Source organism: Calonectris borealis, chromosome 13, assembly GCF_964195595.1.
Source record: "Calonectris borealis chromosome 13, bCalBor7.hap1.2, whole genome shotgun sequence".
Taxonomy (NCBI): Eukaryota; Metazoa; Chordata; class Aves; order Procellariiformes; family Procellariidae; genus Calonectris; species Calonectris borealis.
The window spans coordinates 21,757,819-21,768,831 of record NC_134324.1 but is presented as its reverse complement, the minus strand read 5'-3'; the positions used below and the strand labels follow the sequence as shown (position 1 = coordinate 21,768,831).

The 11,013-nt window shown below is 43.1% G+C and overlaps 1 protein-coding gene across 4 annotated transcripts in view; it reads right to left on the bottom strand.

Annotated features, from left to right (window-relative positions):
• Positions 1-603: 603 nt before the first annotated feature.
• Positions 604-11,013, bottom strand: part of ZDHHC15 (zDHHC palmitoyltransferase 15) — a 35,077-nt gene continuing 24,667 nt past the window's right edge. For 2 of the 4 annotated variants that reach the window (XR_012675629.1, XM_075162470.1), the window contains exons 11-12: positions 9,384-9,466; positions 604-8,148 (exon numbers count right to left, since the gene is read on the bottom strand). Coding sequence is in view for 1 of the 4 variants with exons in the window: in XM_075162470.1 (XP_075018571.1) it covers positions 9,423-9,466 (44 nt within the window). In the remaining 3 variants the exon portion in view is untranslated. The remainder of the gene's footprint in view (positions 8,149-9,383; positions 9,467-11,013) is intronic. The other 2 variants (XR_012675627.1, XR_012675628.1) reach the window with 2 other exon arrangements.

The window sequence follows — 11,013 nt, the reverse complement described above, 5'->3', positions numbered from 1 at the left end:
CTTAAACCTTTTGTGGTTGAGCCAGCATCGCTAACCCCTTTAAAAAAAGGAAAGTTGTGGCAAAAAGTTGAACTCGGTTTCTAGCTCTGTTCACAGAGCAGCAGGGCTTAAAGTCAAAAGACAAATACGGCCCTCGTGGCTTAGCACCCTTTCCAAATACTCAATGCACTAATTGTATCGATCAGATTAAACATTAATCTGCAGCCAAACACTTTCCTTGGCTTTAAATCCCTGGCACCAAGTACACAACACCCAACACTTGAACTAGCTAGTATCTTACCCTACTGTAACTTTGGGAAAATTTATATACAAAGACAACATGGTCCATCATTATTTTTTAACTATTCCCATATTCTGAAAAGTGCAGGGTTACAGAACGACATCACAAGTCGAGTGCTTCATACCTCTCGTCAGAGGAGCGGAAGGCCAAGGCCTGGGCTGCCCCAACCAACACCTCGTGAGTCAAGCGGCAGCGTTCAGTGAACCCTTTTTTTGACACAGATGGAGAACCTTCCCCACTCCAAGCAGTAATTCCAATTAATTAAAGTTGTGTAAGGCTTCCAGAGAGAGAATGTCATAAGAAATAACCATTCACAAGTGTAATAAATTAGCCAAAAACGGTTTTAATGCAGTCCTTGCCTGCAGTACAGTATAAACCGTGCAGGCTTTCTAGTATAAACCGTAATAGAAAATGACAAAAGCAGAACGTACAGGATGTTCAGCTGTAGAAGCCATACAAACACTTGGAAAATGCTAGTGAAACACAGACAAAGCATTCATAATAAAGTCAGAATGTTTGTCGGACAGTAAAAACGAGTATCCAAAGCTTTTGTAAAAACCCATTTGATATCAAAAGTCTCGATGCCGGCAGCAGCATTGAACTGAACCCGACTAAACATCCCAAATGTTGTCAGCAGACTGTGACATTCACTGGAAAACATTCACTTCCTATTAAATTAAGAATGAAAACATTCACTTCCTATTAAATTAAGGGTTTAATCAGTATTAAACAACATAGCTCTGCGTGGCACGTCCTTACCTGAACAGAACAGCGTTGATTGTACGCCAGGTACCTACAAATACCAACACCAGGCCGTAGTGGTCACCTAAAAAGCAGCTGAATGTAGTAACGGAACAATACGACGACATTTCTGCTACTTCTCCCCGTGATTCAGCAGGTCCTGGCACAGCCCGCCAAGCCAGCCTGCCTTCATGTGAACATGTGTGGCCCTGGGGTGGTTTACAGTGGAGGGGGTCTGACCCAGTCGGAGAGGTAGTGTCTGGGCTCCGAAGGGAGCCTTCTGACCCGAAGAGCTCCTGCAGTTAGTGTTCTACTCCGCCCGAGCTTTCCTGCCTAGTCAGAGCACCGGTGAGTCAAACCTTCGCTTTGTGTTGAAGCAAGGTAAAAAACTTCTAATGCTGAATCCTAAGATGCAGATAGGTCTGCGGTTATCTGATCCTGAGATTTAAGCAAGTTTTATCTTTGCGGGACCCATTTTCACAACAAATGAGTCACTTTCAGATGAAAAACAGCTGGACAGATAGAATAATTTATAAAATAAGATGACCTTTTCTATTTTATATGTTCCTAGCAGAAGGGAAGCTGTTAGACGTTCCCTGCTGCAACAGTGCAGTTGGGAATGGCTCTGGAATAGCTCCTGCTTGGACTGCGGGTGAGCACAGCAGGAAGCTGCACGTTAATGCAGTTACTGCAGAGGAAGAGCAGGAAGCTGCACGTTAATGCAGTTACTGCAGAGGAAGAGCAGGAAGCTGCACGTTAATGCAGTTACTGCAGAGGAAGAGCAGGAAGCTGCACGTTAATGCAGTTACTGCAGAGGAAGAATGCCCGCAGGCGGAGTCAATGCAGAGCAGCACAGCGGGTTCCACCTACCTCCTCACAAGCTCTTGTCTGAGCGTAGCAGCTCCTCCTCCGGGGAGGCCACCTCTGCGCCAGCCCAGGCGGTTCATTACATCACCAGGACACCAGATGCTGATGGAGGAATTTCTCTCTCCTACACATCCTGGAGGCTCCTGGATCCTCCAGAAAAAGGCAGGAAAAAAAAAAATATACACCAACCCTTTCTAGAATCCACTGGATTTTCATTTCTCTTACAACGGAAGTGCTGATCTGAGAAGGTGCAGCACACGCCTTCCCCAATTCAGAGAGGAGATGGGGAGGACAATTTTGTTTGTTTGTTTCCAGGCTTCCCGTGGGATTTAGCCCAAGGTTTAGGTCCAGAAAAGTTAAGTTTAGTAAGTACTGGAACAGCAGGAATGCCTTCAGGTAAAACACCCGCATGCTACATGAGCTGTCGGTACTAGCATTTAATGTGCCCAGGCATTTCTTTTCAAGCACAATTGGAATAAGAAGCAAAGATGATCCCTTTGTCATTTTTGTTGGGTTTTTTTGGGTTGGTGTTTTTTTTTTCCTCCTTAACATAACTCTTCTACTTTTTTTTTTTAAACAGTGGCTGTTATCCACTAAAGTTTTACAAATGCTGCTGTAAATCTTAGAACCTCAAACAGAAAAAAAAATATTTTAAGCAGCATGAAAGCATAACCAACTCACAGGCTCATATTTGAAATGTAAACTTACATTTTATTTCACAAGGTTTACATTCCAAACTGAAGCTAGAAAATGAAAAAATAAGATTTTTAGGAAAGGGAGAAAATTGGATCCAACTGCTCTGAGCAAAGCAAGCTGAGCCTGCATGATGAGAATCACAAACCAATACCTGACAAACATTAAGATTAGTTACAAATAAAATACGTGGCACAACTGCTGACACCTACTCACCTTCACAGTATCCAAAAAAAGGGCACAAACAGGTGAAAGCTGCTAATATTTTAACTATGTATTCAGGAGGAAGAGGAAAGACTCTCTCTCAAAGGGAGACGGAAAAAGGACAAGAAGAATAAAACTGTGTAATAGTGAGAATGATCGCAATGTTCATGACCAGAAAAGGAAATAAAGCATTAAGCAGGAAGAGTATGTGGTAATGGCGCGACCTTGCCATGCCTGCCGCTGCCACGCTGTCTGACAGACCTCTACTTTCAATGAAAAAAGCCACTCTACCATGCAAATGCTTTAACTGATTTCAGAAAGAGTTTATTTTCGCACGTGTTCTGTAACAAAACAGAAGCTGATAGAATTGGAAAAATATCAATAAAATAAAGGTATTTTCAAGTACTATGGATCAATTTCAAAAATTTGTACCACAGGAGTCACTGAAATGAAAATGTGACCCTTTGAGTTAATTAAGTCTGGCTTAATAAACAAGGTCAACAGTACCTCCTCAGCCTGCTAATTCAACGCTTTCGAGGATGAGCCAGCTGTGCAAACCGTGACTCTGTTCTGCTGGCGTAAGGACTACGCGGGAGGCAGCGGGTCCCTGAATACATCTTTGCACATCATTCTTTGTATCTAACTTCGGGGAAGAAAAGGTAAATGCTTTTTTTTTTCCCCCTGACACTTTACATTCATATTATGTTACAGACTTTATGCATCAGGTTAGGTAACTAATATAAGTTGTGCTTTCAGTCCACACCAGCATACAGAACTAAAAACCTACAGCTAGTATAGATCTTGCTGAATCACATTTCTGGTTTGATCCAGGAAGTAACATTCACTGCTGTAGCGCTATTGGGAGGCTTCCCGGCTCCTACCAATGGCCGTACACCACATGCACTAGGTACAGCCTACTAAAAACATACAGTACTGCTTCCTGTTCAAAGGAATACAATCTTATTCTACTACAAAAACATACTGTACCAATTCAGCAAGAGACAACACGAAATTGCAGTGCAGTGAGGCTTACAGAAGTCCTAATTCCTTGGACAGGACTCACTGGCCAAGGAGAGGACTTGCCACAATACTATCCATAGAAACATCAATATGATGTTTTCTCGTTTTTTTTTTTTTAAAGAGTACAGTGTACCTGAATGTAAACGGGAGAGAAGGGGGAGAGGTGAGGAGGCGGTTGGTAGTGGTCAGTTATTTTGGGGCATTAATCTAGGAGTACAGGGATGAGACAGAGTGGCAGGTATCACAAATCCAGCAAGAGCGTTCTTTCTTTCGCATAATGACATCCACTTGGAAAAGCTGCTTATAGCAGAGAAAGCCCTCACTCGCACGAAGGAGTAATGCGTTTGCAAAATGCTGAGATACAAACAACGAACGGGCCAAAGGCAAGGTAGAACACGCTGTGCCCGGGTTGAACTCTCACACTTCTCTGCCCTGATTGAAGCTAACAAAACCACGGTTGTGTTCAACACTCTCAGAGACACCCCCGGGGAGTCTCTGACACCTGCCACGCTGGTTGTCACTCAAGCCATATATGTTACTACCTGATGACTGTTGATAGAATTACAGACGGCATCTCGGGGTCCTACTCCAGCTTCCACGGTCTCATCGAAGTAACCACGGCTGCAGTCGGAGGCCTGGTCTGCACGACGGAGCAGCCTCGCGGCCGTGTGACAAGCGCGCTCCCGCCGGCAGTCAGATCCACCTCCCTTGGCTACATTAAGCTAAGCCAACAAAATCGTTCTCTAAATACACGTGTTTCTACATCTCAAGCTCTACCGGCAGTATGAGATCCGCTAAGGACAACAGCCGTTTCTGACCCTGAGCTGAAAACCACTTCTTTTCTGCTTTATACTGTAGCATAGATCTGATCTAAGCCGGAGGAAACAGTCCCTGGATGGGGTCGAGACAGTTGCCTTGCTGCTTCCACCCTGCACCAGGCTGCAGTTCAACAGCTTAATGGGCACCAGTCACACAACTGAAATCAGCATCAGAACTGAGATTCAAACCTTGGGAGTTCACTGAATTTTTTGGGTGCAACTGGATTTACAGCACCCACTAGGTAGAGACTGACCGTACGCATCAGGAGGTGGCAATCCTAGTGGGAACATTTACACTGGCCCTGGGCGCACGGAGGGCTCAGGAGCGTATCCGAAAGGCTTGTACACCAACGCAGGCAGTAAGAACCAAACCAAAGCCTTGGTCAGCTCCCAGAGCTGCGGTATCATTGGTATTAACGAGACTCGGCGGAACGAGTCCCACGACGAGTGCTGGGACGGCGGGTACAGGCAGCTCGGGAGGGGTGGGCAGGGCAGGGCAGGTGGAGGTGTCGCGCTGTACGTAAGGGGGAGGTTTGACTGCACAGCCAGTACAGTTAGTGGTGAGGTGGTGGAGAGCCACTGGGGGAGGATTAGGGGGATGAAAATAAAGGAGATGTTGTAGTGGGTGTACCCCTTAAAGAGCTATTTTCATGTTAAAAAAACTACGTACTCGGCTGAATACTTTCATCTCTTTTGTTACCTGCAGCAGTGACTACAGACAGCCTGAGGAATTTCTATTTTCCAGTGCATTTACCTAGCATATTCGACAGAACTTCGCGCATCCTCCATTTATCATATTCTTTGTATGCAACTTTCTTTCCGAAGCTACGGAAAAAAAAAGTCAATTTAAAAGGTAAATAGCAGCCCAGCTTTAAAAGCACAGGTAGCAGGGGGTGCAGGCAAAGCTACTGCTTTTACGCTGCCCAGATCTCTAGTCAGCAGTCTTTTTAAAGGCCAAAAATACTAATTGGAAAAACCGTATTCTCCTTAGTGGGCCACCTGCAATTCTGTCTGCGGCAGCAGCAGACAGCAAAAAGATCTCAGCATCAGTATCTTGAGAAACACCAAGTTTCCCCACAGGGATCCCACTGTTCATTTACATGCTGCCTTGAAGAACGCAGACACGCAATGTCTTCAGCAAACGCCACGCTGACGCTGTACTCCTGGACACCCACCTTCCACGGCAGCTGCCGGCGCTCAGCTTTAATCATGGGATGCAGAGGAACCTGCCCGACTGTTCTGCGGCACTGGAATGCAGCATAAACCGTACAAATGCCAGGCGTAGCGCAAGGATTTCTCCTTTAAGTAAGCAGAAGAGAACAAATGGAGCTTGTTCAGTCACTCAGGCAAGTGAGAACTTGCGACAAAACGACACCGGCAGAACGACATGGCTGTAAACAGAACCAAATCCACAAGAACCTGCTCAAAAAACTCCTGTAAATCCACACGGCTTCAGACACAGCTCTGACGCTCCTATCGTAAAATACACTTCAGTTGACAGAATGAAACAGAAAGTCACCAAATCATCTTCCTGTTTTATATACAAGGAATTTGGAGTTTTAAAAGGCACAAATAGCATCCCTGTTGGTGCTAAATTCCTATACATTTCCTGTTGTGTTTAGCTGCCATCTTCCTCTCAAGATCTCCCTGCAGAATACATTTTGCCAGAAATGAGGTGATTAATTCTACTGCCATCTTTCATCACACACAGCTTAAGGTCCACCACGAGATTTACGTTAGAAATGCAGGTTTAGATTGATAGGAAAAACAGTTTCAGCACTCAACAGCCACTTGATGACAGAACCACCCAACACACGTGGTCAAAGCGGTTGAAGCAGGAACATTCAGCGTGTTCAGTACCGCTCTGAGAACCTACACCAAGCCTGGGAGAGCCCACCTGACTCCTAACAACTAAACGTCAGCAGTACGACATTGTCTACAGAGGTCGCTGCCGGCGCTACACCGAACTACAGAGGCTGATGTGTAAAACATCCGTCCGCAGGGCACAGTTTGTACCAGGCGGTTAAGCATCTATTCTTACGGACAGAAAATCTCTGCAAGACTCTCTTCTGTCTCACAAACACATTTCCACTGGTAGCAGCGGTAGAGTAAACAGAGGAAAAAAAGGATTTAGTATGTAAGCAAGGCCTTTGTCACCAAACAGATACTTATCAGGTAATTTTTCATGACATGCACAACTGCTTCTGTAGTCACTGTCAACACAAACGGGCTGATAAACAAACACAAAAACGGGATAGAAAATGGTAGCAAATGATCTTAAAGGCAGTATACTAATACTTTAAGCATGCACCTAATTCAAACATGAGTGATGGAGTTGCCAGGTCTGAATCATGCAGATAAAAAAAGACTCAGGTCTAGAAAAATGCATATAATCCTGCCAGCAAATTCTCAGTTCCATTCCACAGAATAAAAACAGTGATACATTCCTCTGACTGCAAATGGAGCAAAATGAAGAAAAAAACTGATCACCTCTTAGTGCTGAAAAACCTTTAAACCACCAGTCTATACATTTACTTCGGAAGAAGTCAGAAAAAATTCAATACATTGTCTCTTCAGCATTATGGGACTAAAACCACCTTTGTGGAGCGTAAACTCCAAACACTACTGTTGGAGCTAAACTTTCAGTGCACATTTCCAACTCATGTGTTTCGAATTTACATCTTCCTTTCTGACTCCGTAAACACACAAATTTCCATCAAACACTGATCCAGGAATGAGTTGATATTTTAGCCCTAGGAATTAATGCAAACTGTACTGTCTAAAGTTCCCTTTTGCATTTTAGGTGCCTGCAAGTAGGATTGGGCTTAAAGGGCACTATAACTCAAACTCTGAGACAATTACACCCTCCTAAAAAAAACTTAAAAAAATCTACGGCCACAATATTCTTGAATCTCGATACTGGCAACGTGAATACTTTATGTTCATACTCAGCTGCACATGTATATATGCATGTTCAGCACTTTTTCTTTCAACACACTTACATCCAACTATCAATTTAGTGCCAAATTTAAGTGGGTCTGTCTCTCATTGAGTTGAACTGACTCAGATAGAACTTTAAACACGTTAGAAAATTCTACTTGTCAGAGAAGGTTGGAAAATCAATCTCAAAACAAATACCATCCCCAAGAATATTATGGCTTGGAAGAATTTCAAGAACTCGAGTCCCTGATGTTTGCAAAATGAAAAGGCCTTTGGAAATGCCCTCACATCAATACTTTTTACCTATTTTGAATAAAAAATATATATTATTTATAAAATAAAGAGAGCAGGCCAAAGAAGATTGGCCAGAATCACCCTATAAAACTGTTCCGTTCACTCCGTAACTTAAACTTATAGAGCCTTGAAACGTCTGGATAGCAGGATTTCTGGAGAAGCTCTCTAGAATGCAGATTCCAATCAGACGATACTTCATGATGTTTTCTCATCTTGAAGATCCGCTTGTTTTCTGCCCCTCAAAACTGAAGTCCATGCCAAGAGAAGGGATGTTGACTCCTGAGAGGGAAGCTGAAATGTAAATAAAGAAAAATGTGCACTATAAGCACTGATCTGATGGGCAATAAATGGCTATCTAACCTTGACTTTGAGCATTGTTTTAAAGCCATGTAGAACAACAGGGAAAATGCTGTTTTTCCACTCCCTCAGTAGAATGGCAGTATGCAGTCCTCACTGACTTATCGACAGAAAAAATACTTTGGGGTTTTTCTTCTCAGTGGAAGAAAACGGAATCGCATCTACACTATGCAAGAAGCCCTTTTATAAAAATCTCGAGTTGCCCTATGCGTGTGCAGAACTAGGCAGTGGATTACAGTGCTTTGCCATACAATACAGTTATTCAACACCCACAGAAAACAGAGGGGCAAATTCTATCTCTTCCACCTCCTGCAAGTGGGACAGCGGAGGATACTCCTTGAATCTTGGTCAACTACACTCCACTGTGAAAAAGTGTCATGGAGACTGAAGAGGACACAGCCTGCAGCTTACTGCAACAGTACGTGTGCGGGGTATCTCCCCACTGTTACGGAAGTCAGAACAGATTATTGACCAGGGAACATTCTGGTAGCAGCATCTTCCCCAAACCGTATCATCTGTTGTTGTACCCAAGTTTCTCCAGGGTGAAAAAAAAATAGATAAGAGAGTAGCAGCTGCTGTGGGCATTACAAGTTACTCCCATTTATTCCTAACTGCAACTTGGCTGTTCTCAACTTCACTTTCTTTTAAGACTGCATCTGCACCTTCCCACACCTTTCATGAATCACTGAACAGACTTCCAATCTTGTAATTGTACATGTTAGTGGCAAGAGTCGTTCCTGCCGCTTTGACCAGAGGAGCTGCAGGGTTTGTACCCTCCCCTACAAACAGTGCTTTCGGCTCTCGTGTTAACTGTGTCAACAACCATCCCAGGGCTACTGGATAGCCACTGTTTTCTTTTAGGTTCTCTTAGACATTATTTCTGGACAAGATGGAGAAATATTGGTGAAATGCTACCATGCATAGATGCATCAACACAATACTGTGGTGAGAGGGTCTCAGCCCTTCAGTGGGCTCAGAGGCCTCGGTGCCACCATCACAGCTGCACCGCTCCAAAGCCCGCGTGAAGGTCTGCGCTCCACAGCACGTGAGATGACTCTGCCCGAGCGCTGTGGGCTATGCCACTGCCAAAGTCAAAACCTGTCCCACATTACCTACCAACTTCCCTGCAGAGCAGCCGTTTTGAAGGTAATGAAAAAAGAAATACTGACCTTTCTGAACAAGCTTTATAGTGCTGCATTTGCAAACTGCTATGTCTCCCTTTCTATGGCAAGGGATGAAGCTTCACCAGAATCTATAGAACAAAAAACAAAGTAGTTAGAGGTAAGTAAATCCGTTTTTCTCACTGAGAATATATTTTTCACTAAGTATGGCAGTGTGTTTTCAAGAATCATTCCACATGAAAATAGACAACACTTGTCAGAGCTAACTGAACAGCAGTTTTTAAACTGAGATTCCTCTATTATTGGCTTTATCTATTTTATAACTGTGTCACAAGCTTTAAAGCCAGAAAGACAAATAAAAAACTTTCAGTTTTAATGGAACATTTCAGGCCTTTCTGGTTAGAAAATTATACTGGTTTACTTCTGTTGTGTGAGATGGAATCTGAAAACTCTAAGCTTAGAGCACTTCATTTGCTGATGCCTTACAAAAAAGAAAAGCAGTGGTGAGAAAGCAAGGAAGAGTAAAACATCATTTGTGCCTGTAACGCAATCTCCTAAAACCCTTCTGTCAGATGGGAGTGAGGGTACCAAAGCTTAATGAACCAGGAAATCATGTTCTCTGAATAGCGTTGGGTTAACACAGCCGTGGTAGAAACACACGGTAACACATTTCATGCGCTCATGGCAAGTTTATTCCTAAACATTTTCACTTGCAAAATAAAAAAGTCATTTTTCTATGAAGAGACACAGTTTCAGCCCTAATCTTGGAAAACTGAAAGCTGTGGAGGTCAGACTTAAGCCATATATAAGCAGCACAGAAATTTCTACTTTAAACCTATGTAGAGAGGTTGAGGCAGTTGGGCTTGTTCCATCTGATGAAGAGGAAGTCAACCCAACAGCAGTCTACAACTACGCGGAGACTGTTTAAAATGACAACCGGCCTGAAGGCAGCTCATACCTCATATTCAATGGAAACAGCATCCTGCTGATCGTAGGCAACAACATTTTGCTGTACTGTAGAACTGTATTATTACAGTAACTAATACCCAAGAAACTCAAAGCAATTTATATGCATAAATCTATCTTCATAGCCTGCCTCAGAGGTAGGAAGGTTATCATGCTGTATTTCTCCCCACCTGCAAAACGTTAAGTGAAGCACACTGTCCTATAAAAAAAATAAAAGATCTGTGGGAGCTATAGGAATAAGATCGAATTCCCAAATTCATACTTTTAGAGTTGTTCCCATGCCTGCCAAAAACAGGATTTCAAAACTGTACTGTTCTGTAGACATCTTATACTGATCTCACACTGTTCAGTTTTAAAATCCAGAGCTCGTTGTAAGACATGATGGTCAAAATGCAAGAATGGCATCAAGCAGTGTCAAAAATTAATTTGCCACAGAACCTTCTTTAATTTTCTCCAAATGAATTTTCCCTGTGAAGGTAAAGAAAAACAAAAAGCAAACACTTCCCCCTCACCACTCAATGATACATACACAATAAATAAATTTCCCTAGGCCTCGTGTTTCCTTACTATGTATAAAAAGAATCAGTGCTATTTCCATTATCAGGTTATTTTCATATTCATTAGCATAGACATCTATTTTACCATGCAAAACCTAATCCATTTATTCAGATGGGAAGTTCCAGAGAACAGCCCTTTATTCTGCATACCTTTA